This window comes from Mesoplodon densirostris, chromosome 7 (assembly GCF_025265405.1).
Source record: "Mesoplodon densirostris isolate mMesDen1 chromosome 7, mMesDen1 primary haplotype, whole genome shotgun sequence".
NCBI lineage: Eukaryota > Metazoa > Chordata > Mammalia > Artiodactyla > Ziphiidae > Mesoplodon > Mesoplodon densirostris.
Window position 1 is genome coordinate 98459027 of NC_082667.1, and position 17192 is coordinate 98476218.

The 17192-nt window shown below is 36.7% G+C and overlaps 1 protein-coding gene across 1 annotated transcript; it reads right to left on the reverse strand.

The window, feature by feature from the left end:
- Nucleotides 1-11495, reverse strand: LOC132493424 (caspase-1-like). Its single transcript, XM_060103937.1, has 9 exons — nucleotides 11261-11495; nucleotides 8974-9036; nucleotides 5857-5972; nucleotides 5041-5214; nucleotides 4332-4566; nucleotides 3721-3864; nucleotides 1013-1122; nucleotides 459-561; nucleotides 1-46 (listed from the first exon to the last, which is right to left on the reverse strand). The coding sequence occupies exons 1-8, from the start codon at nucleotides 11478-11480 to the stop codon at nucleotides 463-465; spliced, it is 1161 nt and encodes a 386-aa protein (XP_059959920.1). The 5' UTR covers nucleotides 11481-11495; the 3' UTR covers nucleotides 1-46; nucleotides 459-462.
- Between the last annotated feature and the right edge of the window lie 5697 nt (nucleotides 11496-17192).

The following is a 17192-nucleotide window of genomic DNA, read 5'->3' on the forward strand; positions in this document are numbered from 1 at the left end:
TGACAGGATCCCAAAGCATGTATAGAGTGGCAGAACTCCTGGCTTCCTAAAGAAAAGGAAGAGGAAATAAAAGAAAAAAAAAATGAATCCTGCTAAAAGAAATTCAAGTTATAGAATCACTCCACCAAGGGGTCACACAGACTCATAAGAGGGAAGAGCGTATGTTATGTCTAAATATTGCCCTGCTGAGGTAAAGGGGAGGAACATCTAAAACTGAGCTTTCATCATCTCTGGCCACCTCTCAATCTATATCAGCTAACCTTGAGAAAGGGCCATCTATCTCTGAAGAACTTTGAGAGGAGTGCAATGTGCTCTGCACTAAACAACAGAAAGACATCCTTTCATTATCCTCCGTTTATTATATTAGACCTTGAGATCTGACCAGGATGTAGTTCAGCACTCTTCCTCCAACCTCACCCCACCCCTACTGCACACACACATCTGTCCCTACAACTTACTTTTTTAATATCCTGGAAAGAGGTAGAAACATCTTGTCAAAGTCACTCTTTCAGCGGTGGGCATCTGTGCCTTACCATCTGGCAGCTCAAATGAAAATCGAACCTAAAAGTAAAAGAAGGTCTGTAGAATTATTTTTTTTTCTGAGTAGAAGGATTTTCACTTATGCTGGAAAAATTGCAAAAAGTATAGCAAAATAAGTGATAAAAACAAAAAGTTTGTGCCTCTGTACAGATCAGCAATATACATATCTAAGGATGGAATGACCAAGCTTTTAAAATCTACTGAATCTAATAGATATGGACACAAGCAAATTAAAGTCCACTCATTTGTCTATTCAGAAAAGAGGGGAGTTCAAATAATTGATTGTCTTCTAGGGGGTTTCTATGTCATAAAACTTGGAACTGGCTTCCAGGTTGGCTGACTCACCAAAGACCCTCAAAACTCATTTGAAATGCAGAACAGTTTTTAGTAGAAAAACATGTCCAGAGCTGCTCCCTAGATTTCCAATTAGAACAAACAGGTAAGTAGAGTGTAAGAAGTATCTAGAACCTACCTTTCGGAAAATTTCTTCCAGGTCACAAAACCAGGCATATTCTTGCAAATTTTCAATGAGTTTAATAATAAAAAGAGAACCCAATATGGGATGTCGCCAAGAAACATTATCTGTGAAGAAAACACATTCCAAATTTCATGCAAGGTCTTGCCTGGCCACAAAAATGGAGTCCTAGGATTTCTCTTCAAGCTGAGGCAGGCTGTTGAGTTTATGTTGTTTCCTACAGACTGTAGTCATTTTTAAGTGAATATATTCATCATTTTGTGTGTATATTTTCACTGATACTTGACAATAGTTAAAGTCATGTGAAGTATGCTATATAAGTACAGATGTTAGGGCAGCACAGTCTCTGAGTTCAAGGAAACACAAGTTTAGTAGACAAGGAGAGAAAGGCATAATGAAGTGGAGGGGAGTGACTGGGTTTTGAGAAAGAAATACCTGAGTATGGATCCCAGGAGTACTATTTAGTGACTTGATAGTTAATTATATGTTCTGAAAGGCAATGGCTTTGACAGCAATGGGTAGGGTCATAATTTCTGCCACAAAGATATATTTTCATATTAGATGTAATGTATCACAAGGATCTGGGAGAATATAGGATATGTAATACCCAGTCTATACAAGGTAATCATATTAATAATATTTCAGTTTATCTACTTTATAGTTTAATTAAAATCAAATAATACTGACCATAAGGTATTTAGACAAAGAAAACATTAACTAAATATGAAAATGGTACCAACAGAAAAGAAATACATACCTAGAAAAAAATTTAAGAGGGAAATATCATATTCTATTGGAGGACAAAACAGTCTTATGGAAAAGACATTGAAAAATAATAATTATACAAAATAGTAGGAACATAGATGTTATAAGCCATTTCAAAATTATGCAAAGGAATATATAAGAAAAGTATCAATAGCTGTGCCTTTAACATGGATATATGCTTTAAAAACCTTTTTGCCAATAAACATGGTAATAAAATGTAAAATAGTAATGGATTAATATCCTATCTAAAACTACAACAGTCTTACGAAGCTGGTTCCAGTTAAAGGAAGTAGGTGGGAGAGAGTTGCAGGCTGGTATCCCTGTAAGTTCTTTGTGAAATTAGGTAGGGGTCTGTCACTTTTCTTCAGAAGAGCACTACGTACAATGTAATTGGGATTAATACCAGAGAATGTGAAGCTAGGTTTACTTGTGGAAACTGAAGACAACTGAACTGGAGTTTCTATGAATCATCTGGAAAGGAGGGTAAAGAAAGTGAATGAAAAGGAGACAGAAATCACCCAGATGGATGACAAGATGACAAGGGGCTACAAAGCCTATATTTGCCAGAGGTAAGTCTCTTGTGGAAGGTTGGGATCAAAGGACTTTTAAAAAATAGTTATGTCTAATATTAAGTCTGCTAAATATACACAAACTGTAAATGTGTGGAGGTTTTGCCTAGTTTCATTGTTTTCAATTGTTGAAAAAAAATGATTTCTACATCAAGATATAGTCAACACTAGAAGTGAGAGAGTGGCATGGCCATATATACACTACCAAATGTAGAATAGATAGCTAGTGGGAAGCAGCCACATGGCACAGGGAGATAAACTCGGTACTTTGTTTCCACCTAGAAGTGTGGGATAGGGAGGGTGGGAGGGACACGCAAGAGGTAGGAGATATGGGGATATATGTACACGTACAGCTGATTCACTTTGTTATAAAGCAGAAACTAACACACCATTGTAAAGAAATTATACTCCAATAAAGATTTTTTCAAAAAGTTATGATCAACACAATGCAAAAAGCAGGCTATCTCCGGAGAGATGGCACCATATTATAGAAAATAATCTGGAAATTAAACTATTTGATCAGAGGCAAGTTTTTAAGGTTGGAAGTAATCAAGAGAATGTCAATGTCCAAGAAATTCCAAAACATAGTGGATGACTTTTATTTAAGCCTTTATATGGAAAGTAACTCAAGGTAAAACCTTGAATTAAGTTACACCATAAAATCATCTTTAATAGTAGTCATCATTTAATGTGTACTTTACTCTGTCATGCTCAATATTTCATATTTATTATCTCATTTAATCCTTACAACAATGATATTTGTATTTGCATATATTAGTGAGGAATTCAAAGAAAGCCCAGAGAAGCTACATACAGAGTACTAAATGACAGAGTCAAAATATAATTGGCAGTACTCTTAATCTAAAACCTCTAGGTTTTAGAGGTTTAGAATCATTCAGGTTGTTTCTGTTTCATAAACTCCATATTTCTGGTTGAAACAACTTTAACTTAGGGACTCAATATGCTTTGTCTGCTTTTCTCCTTCTCCCTACCCCCTTTATAAATACCACAGTTTTATAATATTTGTCTAGGCAAATTGAACTGCTGAGTGATCCCAACATGTAGAACTTTTTGTATGTGGAGTCAGATTCTAATTTACTTCAGTGTAGATATGTTTCTATTTATTTCTCACAGTCCAGGAAAATATTTTGCACCATGGGAGTTTACTAGTTACTAATTTAGTAAAAATATATGTATATTTATTTGGTCTCCATGGATAAGGGGAATTGAAGGTGTCACTGAGAGGAAGGCTTGAGTTAGTCTTCAAGAGTCTCATGAAAAGTTCAACACAGATATCCACACTCTAAAGGATGGTTGTGAGTTTCTGCATTGGTAATGCCCACAAACGTGTCTTACACAGATATCCATTACCTGGTGTCGAAGAGCAGAAAGCAATAAAATCCTTCTCTATGTGGGCTTTCTTAATGGCATCATCCTCAAAATCTTCTGGAGCCAATAAGGAACAGTTTCCAGAAGCTTCTACTGAATCTTTTAGCCATACCATCCCATGGTTCTCTGGAAAGACAAGATTTGGTCTCTTGTTACTATCAATAGTCAAGAGAACTTTCTCCCCTAAACATCTGTACAACCATATTTACTAATCTATTTGTCATTAGCTTTAATTCACATGCAGATCCACACATACATTTCAAAAACTATCTTTTCAACAATTCTTATCTTAAGAGGCTTATCTTATCTCTCCTAGCCCTCAAATGAATATATCCCATCCAAGTATCCCAACCAAGTATCAGTCTTAAGATTAAAAGTGATATCTCAGTTGAAAATGGAACAAATATCTTCCAACCAGTCATACAATCCATAGAAGCTACAAACTTGTTTGTAATGTCAAAGAACATCTGCCGTCACCAAAAAAGATTGTAGCCTTTTTTGAGTAGACTCAAAGGAACTGAAAAATACTGGATACATACAGATGATGAGATCAAAACTTCAGCGTCTGTGTTCTAACAGACATCAGCACTCACCACCACGGCAGGCCTGGATAATGATCACCTTGGGTTTGTCTTTCAAACTTGGACAATTCCAGGTGTTCAAAATTTGAAAGATGGTGTTGACTTTTAATATATCTGGGACTTCTTCAGAGTATTTCTTCCCACAAACTCCAGTCCGGATTCCATGAGACATGAGAACCAGAAAAGTACTATCAGAGGTCCGGTGCTCTGGGCGAGCAGCAAATGCCTTCAGCTCTACAGTCATGTCCTAAAAGAGACATACCACTGATTTTGAACTATGTGATTGGTTATCATGGCACCTTGGAATCAAATAAAGAACATTAAGGAATTCCTGGATGATATGAAAATCAATGAAATACAAAAAGAAAATTTAAGTTTCAATTCACAGAAAGGTGAAGAAAATGTTATGGGATGCCATTCAGGGATTTCTAGTAGAATGTAAGGGACTGTTTATTTATTTATTTATTTATTTGTTTGTTTATTTATTTATTTATTCATTTGGCTGTTGACATTACTGAATTAATAGAACTCTTCCCAGTTAAAAGTTTTACCAGACCCTTGTTAAAAGACTCTAGGTTAGAAGCATGAAGTACCCTACAAGAACAAATTTAGATTTTAGACTGTCAAGAGTTTAAGTTTCTGGTTCTACAACCAATCTTTCTAATGTTATTTAGGAATATAAAGGGCATGAGCATTGTCTCTACATTATGACAGACTTTACCGAAGCAGTGAGATTTTCTTTCACATCCACACTGTACCCCAGACCTTCTAGTAGCATCTTCATGTTTCTGATATCAACATCAGCTCCATCTCTCCTGGGAAGATTTTCAAACTCTGTGTTGCAGATAATGAGGGCAATACGTGTGCGGATTGACCTTTCCATTATTGGGTAAATCTGTAAGAAATGTAGGTTGGATGAACAGTCTTGTTCTCTCTAATTAAATATTCATCTTGAATGTATAAGACAGCTTCTCTACCCTTAGTCCTACCTAGAAACCTAATCTCTTGAAACATAGATAAAAACAGGGAGGGAGAATGAGTCCTACCATAGGAGTGGAATGAAATTTGCAAATGCCCAGATGGCAGCTGAGCACTTGATTTAAATACTTTTGAGAGGTAGGGCTGTGTGAGATGAACTGGCTTGGAGTCATAATGACTCAATTTTAAAATGTATTCCTTGACTTACTGGTTTAGCCAAAATAGTTAACAATCCATGTCTCAGCTTCCTGATCTCTAAAATGGGTTATTTTGAGGGTTCAAGGTGTTATTACTTGCAACTTCCTTAGAAGAGTGTCTGATTCATATTAAGCATTAAATAGATACTATTGTTGTTATTATTATAATTATTTACTCAGGGGATTGGACCAAACTTGGAAATCTCTACATAAACCTGGGAAATAGGAATCCTTTATGTAAGGGAAGAGCAGAATGGTTTTCCAGAACCTCTCAAGTAAATTAGCTCTAAGGCAGAACACTGCAGTTTAGAATGGTCTTCCATGTATATTTCACCCGGATCCTTATGTTCTGAGCACAGCACCTCTGCTGACTTTTCTTTCCATATCCTTTGGGCTGTTTCTAGGGGGCAAAGCTTGAGGTTCCCTCCTGGCCCTGAAGATGCACACTTAACTGGGTTGTCCTGCATTGCCTGAGGAGCTGCAAGAGACAAGAAACATTATGAATAATGGCATTCCTGACTGTCCCATTTGCTGCTCCTCCTAGAATCATCTGTGTGTGAAGCCATGGAGGAGGAAATTAATCTTTAAGAAGACAATCCTGGGCTAGTCCTTAGCATCATTAAATGCATCTCTGCTAAAGAAATATATTCCAAGCCAGAGATTTCCAGTGGTGTGATACAGTTATCACATCCCTTCATGTCTTAGAATCAGAATTTCACAAATCTTTTTCATTAAAATAATTGAAAGGGAGGTTTTTAAGGCCATGCATGATAAAATTCTCAGAAAACAATATGTTAGATATAATAGTTAAGATATAAATCTATTTCAAATAATTGAAAGATTAGGATAGTGGAGGTAGACCTTAATGAATCTATTTCAATGATGTTTTAAAAAATATGTTTATGTATCTATTTATTTAGTTATTTATTTGCTTAACAGGCATGATAGTAGACATTAGAGATTTGAAGGAAAGAAAGAAAGAAAGAGAGAAAAAAAGTAAGAAAGAAAGAAAGCGAACTTTTGTCCTAAACTTTAAGATCTCTCTACTGTGCGTACATATAGTGAGAAGGAGAAGATATTGAATACATGAACTAAAATGAATATGAAATAGAATGATAAATACTAAAATCAAGGTGTACTCTTAGAGAGATTTATAGCACTAAACATTGATTGCACAAATATATGAGGAATAGTTTTCACAGTAGTTCATTTGAAAAAAGGCTTGGGGGTTTCTTTGATCACAAGTTCAACACCATCCAATAATGTGATGTATTTTCTAAAGAAATTAACATAATCTTTGTTTCAAAATAGAAATGTTTTCTTGATATTTGGAAGATCCTTTAGAAACTAAACTATTCAAGCAAGAAACATATTCAATTTTGAAGGGGAATTTGAAGAAACTATTGTAAATTCAGGTAAGCCAAGGTAGCATGAAGTGTGTTGACTGTGGAGAAAGTAAGAGATAATTAGAATGGATATATCTGAGAAAACTATAGAAATCATTATTATGTGGAAGAAATGTATTCCTTCATAAAGGAGTCTGAAGAACAATAGAAAATATTAAAGATAAATATTTGGATTTTATTAGAACTAATTTTTCTTATGGCATTTGGTTATATAGTGAGTGTCCCATCCCATGAAATAGCTAAGAAAATATGCACCCTTAATTGCTTCACTAGGGTAATTTCTAAACTTGGTGAAATATTTGCTTCTGTGGCCTCTAAATTTCTTCCAAATTAAAGGTATTTTTATTTTAAGAGAAAAAGATCACTTTGTGATGAAATCTGTCTACAACTGTGGATGAAATACTGTTCCAGGACAAGTAAAGCAGTGATTATTTGGTAAGCAAGAGGCTGGATTCAGACAAATATAAGGTTTGCTAATAAGAAATCTAATGCATATTGACCTTGATTCAATAAAGCTGAGACCACCATTTTCAGGGTAGAGAAATGAAATATTTTTAAGAACTTCTTTGTGATTTGGGACCTAGGTATTTCTTGTGTTACCTTCGATATTGTGTAGAATGAAAAGTTTTCCATTTAAGTTTTGTGGCAGAGACTGGCTAGCTGTTCAACAAGACAATTTATTCTTTATTCCTGGACACATATCTGATCTATACTGCTAACCAATCCAGTGACTTGGTGTGACAATATAACTAAGTTCTAGACAATGGGATGCAAGCTGAAGTACTGTGTGATTCATCCAGGTCAAGCCTAGCAAAATCTCTCACAAATGATCCCATATACTCTTTCCAATGTCATTAACTTGACTGTTGTTACCACAGTTATTCTGACATCATATGTTGCAGATATCAGAGCCATATGATGGAAGAGGCTTAGGTACCTTAATTAGCACCTGGAAGAAAGCTGCCTTCTGATGAAAAATGCCCATTTTAGAATTTTTGTGATTTGGGAAAAACATTTCTATCATATCTGAGCCATTATAAAAATATGTCTGTGTTATAACATTCCGTATCATCTTAACTGATACAGGTATGTGTAGTGTCATTTCCATCCCTAAATTTATGGCTGGCTTTAATTTGATGGTGGAGCTTCTTAAATGCCTATCCACTCACTATTCATATATTAATGTAAGTTCAATAAAAGCAAGACCCTTTCTTGTTTCATTCATTACTCTCTAAATAGTTTATAGAATAGGGTCTGTAACACAGTTGGCATGTGCTAAATATTTTCTAATGGCATAGCAAATAGTAGTGATTCTGCCCACATTATTTAGTGAAATAGTCTTAACAAATATATGTTCATACACATTACAGGTCAACTTCTATTAGATGTTATCTATAAATAAATCAGATATGTTCAATTTCCTCATTAAACTTAAAGTTCTGTGAGGGAAAAGGATGTATTTATTTAAAAAAATGCAAGAAAAATATATTGAGAGTTATGACTGGAGAATTCTGGAACACTGTAACAATGGGGGCTCTGAAATCTAGTTGTAGAAGTAGAAATGCAGAGACAGATCTGAATTTGAGAGAGAAATCAATAAAATCTGGCTGCTGCTTGAATGTTGGAAGTGAGGAAGAAGAAAGTGTCTACGATAATTTCAGGTTTCTGGTTTGAATAACTGGGTAATGGTGTCACCATTAATCAAGATAGAGGAAAGTGGAAGGGAAGCAAGGTGGGGGAAGGATGGCAAGCTATTTCTGGGCCCATGTAGAGTAAATGTGTCTGCAGGAGATATGAGTGCATATGTTCAATAGACACTTAGTGAAGTGTGGCACTCAAGTGGTTAGTCAGGATTTGAGATACAGATTCAGGATTTGTTGGTATAAACATGATAGTGAAGCTGTAGGAACAGCTCCTACTAAAGCAGAATAGATTAAGAAGAGAAAAGGATATGGAATAAATCTGTGAGAATTACTCATAACCCCCCTTACCCTGGATTCATCCCATTAATCTGTAGTTAATGTCAGGGAAGGTGGGGTTCAAAGAATGTCATTGCTTTGAAAATACCATTACCTGGGAAAGGAGGAACCACCGCTTGGGATTCTTGTGTATTAAAATAATTTCCAGATTGTGAACCTGAGGAAAGATGAAGGACATTAAAATAGTCACAGTCTGTGAAGATTCTTACCCCAATGTGTTAGACACACAGCCTCTGTAATCTGCATTTGCCTTACTCACTCAAATCTATTAATATCTTCTCTGGCGTCACTATACATTGTGATTGTCAATTTCAAGGACAGGAATTGAGATTAAATTTATTTAAGGTTTTATAAAGATCTCAATGTAGCAACACCCACCTGAGAAACTTATTCCAGAAACTTAATAATTGGCATGAGCCAACAACTGAAAAATACTCCAAGTTTTTCTCTCATAGTACCTATTGAAGACAAGATTTCCATAGGCAAAATATGGTTCATGTCTCTGTTGTGAATGGAGGAGAGCCCATAGGACATCTCACAAAACTTCAAGTCCGAGGAAGAAGGCTGCAGTTTGTCCCGTCTTTCCCATGTAGACTGCTGGACTAAATTAACCATCAATAAATTCAAGAACATTTTCTGGAGGAGGCCTTGCTATTGCAGTATTGTGTCTGCTAAGAATTTTTTTATATCTCTTCCTTTACAGTACATTTAAATATTACATCCAATTATCATATACTAGCACCCTGAAACAACTGGCAAATAGATGAGGAGGAAAAAAGTGATGACAACCCTGACAGAGGGGGCATCATCTGACAACTAGGGAGGCAGACTCCAGGAATTAGTTATCGCGAGTTGTATAAGTGCCCCTATGGTTCAAGAACTATGAGTTGAAAGAAACATGACAAGGAAGAAGACACTTTGGCTATTATACAAATATTCTAGAACACTATTGTTATTGACTGATTGTCTTTACTTCTTTTTTTTTTTTTTTTTTTTTTTTTTTTTTGCTGTATGCGGGCCTCTCACTGTTGTGGCCTCCCCCGTTGCGGAGCACAGGCTCCGGACGCGCAGGCTCAGCGGCCATGGCTCACGGGCCCAGCCGCTCCGCGGCATATGGGATCCTCCCAGACCGGGGCACGAACCCGTATCCCCTGCATCGGCAGGCGGACTCTCAACCACTTGCGCCACCAGGGAGGCCCTGTCTTTACTTCTTAAGACAGGGGTTAATGTAAATGATGTATCAAAAACAAAACAAAACAAAACAAAGAAATTGAACACAAAAAACATTTGCTGTGTCACTCAGAGGGGCACAGGCTTCTCTCAATCCCTAGGAAAAAAATGGCTTCTTGCTTTCAAATAACATCTTCTTCCCCTGAATGACTTCCAGAAGCACAAAAGAAACCAGTAACTGTAAGTCCATCAGAGCTCCACTTTTTTTTTTTTTTTTTTTTATGGAGGAACTAGAGAACCACAGAAGTGGCAGCTCAGATGGCTGAAACTGTATTGGGCCCTCAGGAGACTAGAGTAGGGGAGCTGGGCTTCCCAGAATGGTCCCCAGCAGAGTACCATGCTAGTGCACAATCTTATTCAAAAGAAAATGCAAGGGGGCAAGTTAAAGAGTCTGCTTAAAATCCTTACTTTTCCTAAAAGTTGAATTTATTCTCTGAGTGTTCCACTATCCCTGAAATATATTTTATTCCACCTGGAGAGCAAAATTTTGGAGAGAAGTTAGACAAAGTATTTGATTACAGACCTTAAACCTTTGTGTCTGATGACTACATAAGTTCCTAGGGACCTCTAGGCTTTAACTATTTTAACTAACTAGATAAATCAATAGTGCCTTGCTAGGAGGAATAGAGGATACAGCATGGAGCTTTTCAAGACTGTTCTCATGACCTTCAACAAATGAGCTACAACGTACTCAGGATAGGAAATGAGCTTTAATCAAAAGAAGGCAACTAAGGGCTTCCCTGGTGGCGCACTGGTTGAGAGTCCGCCTGCTGATGCAGGGGACACGGGTTTGTGCCCCGATCCGGGAAGATCCCACATGCCGTGGAGCGGCTGGGCCCGTGAGCCATGGCCACTGAGCCTGCGTGTCTGGAGCCTGTGCTCTGCAACGGAAGAGGCCACAGCAGTGAGAGACCCACGTACTGAAGAAAAAAAAAAAAAAAAAAAAAAAAAAGGCCATTAAGACCAAAACAACAGGAACAAAGAAGAAAAGAGACAGAGGGGATGCAAAATGACCACTGATATAGAAATGGGGCCCTGAAGCCAGAGGTAGGGAAGTTGTTTGCAAACTAACATGACCAATGAAGAAATCAGATGTTAGGCATAAAGAAACATGGTCTACATGAACTTCAGTCTGAGTTATTGACCCTTACCTGAGGAGAGCCCCAGTGTTCCTGCAAGGAAGGAGTCATCTTCACTAATATGACTGATGCAAATTTGGCATGCCTGGGGCCCTTTCCGAATAACAGAGTCTATCAAAGCCCGGGCCTTATCCATAACTGTAGCATTTTCATCTCTTACTTTCTCCATCTCCTCCTGGTTCAGCACTCTTTTCTCTAATAGTTCATCCAGCAAGCCATTTATTGTACCCATGCCCACTGAATGGACAAACAGCTTTCTCTTCTCCTTCAGGACCTTGTCTGTTGGAAACATAAGGATGCCTCAAGTCACAGAAACAGCCTCATTTTCCTTTCACCTCAGCAACGGAGAATAGCCTCCTTTAGATTTAATCAATAAAATGTCCCTCCCCACACAGTGTGGTAATCCTGAGGACACCCACATCTCTTATTCTTCCCTCAGTATTACCCATATATGCTCACTGAGTGGCCTGAAGACTGAGATTTACTACCTCCAAGTTAGTACCTGAAAACCAGGGGTCATCATAACATGCCTCATATTTATTCAACTGTGCATAATAAAATAATGAAATAGTGATTGTCCATTTCCCTTGGGGACAACAACTGCTTGTACCCATTCTATGCCAATTCTGCATCATCTGTCAGACTATGACATTTAAGAATTCAGTTAAGATTGCAAAATGACAGCAGGATACCAGCCAGTAAAGCCTGGTTCCTTTCTGGACCTTGTCTTCCCTTTTTAAAGACTGTGCGGCCTCTGGACCCCTTCTCTCCTTCCCTTTGCCCCCACCCCTCCCTCTCTTTGCACTCCCTCTGTTCTGCTCACCTAAACATTCACAGAACTTAATTATGGCTTCTGAAAAAGCCAGCCCCTCCAAAACTATTCTTTCAAGAAAGAAACTCACCGGCCATGGTTTTTCTCTCTTAGCCTTGGTGTGTGGTATGAAACTGAAAGCATGTTCCACCTTCCTTTTCAGCAGGGCGTGTACACATTGCAAAATACCCATGACACATGCATATATATGCATTTTTTGTTGTTGTTCCAAAGAAATTATCAGATTACTGAAACTGAGACAACATCAGAGAACGTATCCTTCACCAGAACTTGACTCAGGTCAGGGTAGGAAGGGAATGGGGCTTACGGAATAAGAAAAGAGTGAGAAAGTATATATACAATTAAACTCACATAATAATGAAGTGTGATCTGCAAGAGCAACTCATTCTTTGGTATTTTCATTCATTCAGGCTGCTGTAACAAAATACTACAGACTGTATGGCTTATAAACAAGAGAAATGTATTCCTCACAGTTCCAGAGGCTGAGAGTCTAAGATCAGGGTGCCAGCATGGTTGAGTTGTGGTGAAGTTCCTTTTATGAGTTGCAGACTGCCAACCTCTCACCATTGTCCTCACATGGCTGAAAGGACAAGGTATCTCTCTGGGAATCTCTGTTATAAGGGTTCTGCCCTCATGATCAATTCAACACCCAAAGGTCCCACCTCCTAATACCATCACCTTGGGCATTAGGTTTTGAACATGTGAATTTGGAACAGACATTCAATCTACAGTACTGGGAGAAGATGAACCACTGTAATCGATGGTCCCACCTAATGACTCTGGGCTGTGTCCTAGGAGCTGTGTGTCCCTGTGAAGCTTTTAGGAAGGGAACTTCCTAAAATTTCTACTGAAAGAATTTCCTACATTTTCTATTTTTAGGAAAGAAACATTTCTCACCAGAATCAAATCTAACACTCTTCTATTTCAAGTGACGCTGTTTTGAGGGGCAATGCAGAGATAAAAGCACAGGCTCCAGACTCAGAATGTTGGACTTTTAGCATTTTAACTATCTGTTCTTGGGCAAGGTATAGAACTTTTCTATGCTTTGCATCCTCTATCTGTAAAATGCTTTCATTAATAGTACATACATACACAGTTTTGAGCATTAAGTAGGTGAAAACGTGGAAACTCCATAGAATATTTCCTGACACATGATAAACACACAATAAGTGGTGTTATTATTTATAATATAAATATTGTACACTTGAAAAATAGCCAAGGTTAATTATCTGAAGATTTTCCTTTTATCTTTTGTGCATCTCGTTTATTCATTCATTTAGCAAATATATATGGATGACCTACTCCATACCAGACACTGTTCTAGGTGCCAGGGTTTAGCCAAAGCAAACAATGGTCCCCTACCCACCATGGCCTCACATCCAAAATGGAAAGACAAACATGAAACCCAATATGTGTAACAAGGATATTCAGAATATTAGATGTGGTAAGTGCTATGGAGGAGAAATTAATTAAGGAAGCAGGTTATGAATGTTGGAAGACTCATTAATACTGAAAATAGAGGAGTTCAGGAAGACACAAGAAGTCATTGCTTTTTGTAAACACATGTACAATTAATTATCCCAGAAATAAACTCAATGTGGTCAATTTATTTTACATATATTTGATATATTTGATGAAAAATGGGCTAGTAAAAAAATGCAGATATTAGGCCTTCATGCTTATCAATTTATTTACTGAAAATAGTTTTGGGGAATGTAAATTGGTACAACCACTATGGAGAACAATATGGGGGTTCCTTAAAAAACTAAAAATAGAACTACCATGTGATCCAGCAATCCCACTCCTGGACATATATATGGAAAAAAACATAATTTGAAAAGATACATGCACCTCAAAATTCACTGCAGCACTATTTACAACAGCCAAGGCATGGATGCAACATAAATGTCCATCAACAGAGGAATGGATAAAGAAGATATGTTACATACATACAATGGAATATTACTCAGCCATGCAAAAGAATGAAATAATGCCATTTACAGCAACATGGATGGACCTAGAGATTATCATACAAAGTTAAGTAAATCAGACAAAGACAAATATCATATGATATCACTTATATGTGGAATCTAATAAAATGAACTTATTTCCAAACACAAGCAGGCTCACAGACTTTGAAAACAAACTTATGGTTACCAAAGGGAAAACGTGAGAGGGAGGGATAAATTAGGAGTTTGGGATTAACATATACATACTACTATATATAAAATAGATAATCAGTAAGGGCTTACTGTCCATAGGAAACTCTACTCAGTATTCTGTAATAACCTATATGGAAAAAGAAGCTGAAAAAGAATGGATATATGTATATGTATAACTGAATCACTTTGCTGTACACCTGAATCTAACAGAACATTGTAAATCAACTATACTCCAATATAAAATAAAAATTAAATTTAAAAAATTTAAAAAATAAAATAAAAAATAAAACACTTTGGGCCTTATTATCTTAAGACAATAAGGATCCAGAGTTACTAAAATATTCTGTGTGTGTGTGTGTGTGTCTGTGTGTGTACATTCACACATGCATGAAATATCTAAATTAAATATTGATAGCTCTATTACTATTGTTTTAAAATTCTGTACAATTACAAACAAACTTGTTTTGCATGTGGGCACCAGTTTTGCTCCCTGCACTCTAGGCTAAGTGTTAAATTTATTTTAATTAGAAAATTCACTGTGTAGATTTTAATCCAAGGGTTTTCTCAGGGTGTTTTTTTTTTTTTTTAATCTTTACTACTTTGCTTAGTTATCCAATCAAGTTTGCAGCACAATCCTGTGTTCCTTGCCACAGGGAGACTTGCTGCAGGTAAGAAAGCAGAAATTACATGTACTTTTTTCCTTTCCATTTTTATAATTATTTGTTTAGTTAGTTATTTCCCAAATACCTTAAGGATTTCACATGAGGATTTCTCCACCAGCCAGGGCCACATAGCACTGAGTTGAAGCATGCTGATGTGGCATCCAAGCCACAGAAGGATGGCTAGGCAGTATACTTGGCGATGTAGAACTCTAAGGACATGATCAATTGATTATCCCATTGATCTCTGGAAGCTAAACAGAGAGGCACTGCATAGTATGGGTCCACTGTTTCCACAAAAGTGAAGATGCTAAAAACTGGAAACATCCCAAATGCCCATTATAGGTGCTGGAGTAAACAAACTGTATTATATGCATACACTGGCATACTACTCAACAATAAAAAAGTAACAGGGCTTCCCTGGTGACACAGTGGTTGAGAGTCCGCCTGCCGATGCAGGGGACGTGGGTTTGTGCTCCAGTCCGGGAAGATCCCACATGCCACAGAGTGGCTGTGCCTGTGAGCCATGGTCCCTGAGCCTGCGTGTCTGGAGCCTGTGCTCCACAATGGGAGAGGCCACAACAGTGAGAGGCCCGTGAACCACACACAAAAAAAATAATAAATAAAATAATAAAAAATAATAAATAAAATAATAAAAAATAAAAACAATTGAAAAAGTAACAAATTACTGAAACATGCAGAAACATGGATGAAAATATTATGTTTTTATTATAACCGAAAGAACCCATATACAATAAATACATACCTTATGATTTCAATTATATGAAGTTCTAAAATAAGAAAAACAAATGCATTGTGATAGAAATCAAGTCACTAATTGCCTGAGGGGAAGATGGAAGGAAATTGAGTACAAAAGGCACAAGGTGACTTTCTGGGTTGATGGATGGAAATGTTCTGCATCTTAATTGGGGTGATGTTATACTACAATATACATTTGTCATTAATAATCAAATTGTAAACTTAACAGAGATCCACTTTATTTTTTATGTAAATTATACCACAATAATATTGCTGGTTAAAAACTAAAATCAATTGTTGTAATGATAGACTGGAAAGAATTTTCTTTTCTTGTTTTTCTGGACATTCTCGATCAAGCTCCACAAATCAGTCAAAACTCTGGTAAAAGGAAGAGGTTCCTATAGTGACAGAAATGGAATTATCTACAGTTGGATGGGGATTTGTAGACAGAATGAAAATAATGTATAGGGATAATTTATAGAGATGACCAGTTTATCAAATAAGATATGTACCTAGAAAGTAGTAATATATAGATAGAATATTACATAGATAAGATTGTTGTAAAATAAAGTAGCAGTCCAATTGTAAGTGTTTTAAAGGAAGCATAATGATTTAAAAATCCTCCTGTTAGAATTGTCTGTGATAGTCTGTTTGTACAAAAGTATCATCTTTTAATAAAGGTAATATGAGAAGCTTTTACACAGAAGGCAGAAGATCCTGTGCTTGTGTTCTGGTTGTGCCATTTTCAACCCTTAGAAATCCACTCACCCTCTAAGTTTATCTATCTCTTATTCTTCTTTATATTTTTAGGACATTGTGATTAATAAATCTTAGTAAGACAACTAACATGTTATTTTATCTTTTTTTTCATCTAAAACCTTCCCTTCTGTACAGCTTATCAAGATGGATTTTGAGATTCAATAGCCTTGGCATCAACTTCCATTTATTAACACTCGATATTGGATATTTATTTAATGTCTCTAAGCTTCTGTTTTCTCATCTGTATGGGGGAGCTCATAATTATTCTTATTTGTAGGATGGCATAGTATGTGTAAAGACCATGCCACAATGCCTCCCAGCTATAGTAGTCATGAGCTATATTCCAAAAGCAAGGCAATGTCAAAATATATTTTGTAAAGTACTTCTAAATTTTTCATATGCCATATTTTATGTCCTGTCATAACAACTGTGTAAGTTAGGTTAAATAAGCACTAATTATATCCTATGAAGAAGAAAACCAGGTAAACAGTTGGTTCAGAGGCTTGGCAAGCACAAGTTGCAGAATTTGGGTGAGAAGACAGCTTTCCTCCCCATCCAATACTTGCTCTATGTGATGTGCTATGCTTCAGCCTGGACTCCTCAGGAAATATGGAGTGTAAAAGCAGAGGATAAAACTATTCACTTGTTCTTATGGAACTGAAGATAATTTGGGGAGATAAAATATAAACAGTGATAAGAATTATAGTGATGATAAGTGAGGGCTTTGGATATATCAGCAAAGGGTCAATTAAATATGACTTATGAAGAAGTGC

Bases quoted from the DNA above. Each gene is read 5' to 3' on its own strand.
- LOC132493424 (XM_060103937.1), bottom strand. From the start codon at position 11,480: ATGGGTACAATAAATGGCTTGCTGGATGAACTATTAGAGAAAAGAGTG. The intron at 9,037-11,260 runs GTAAGGGTCAAT...ATCTTTCCTCAG, and splicing joins AACACTGGGGCTCTCCTCAG to GTTCACAATCTGGAAATTAT. The intron at 5,215-5,856 runs GTGCTGTGCTCA...CATTTCTTACAG, and splicing joins GGAAAGAAAAGTCAGCAGAG to ATTTACCCAATAATGGAAAG.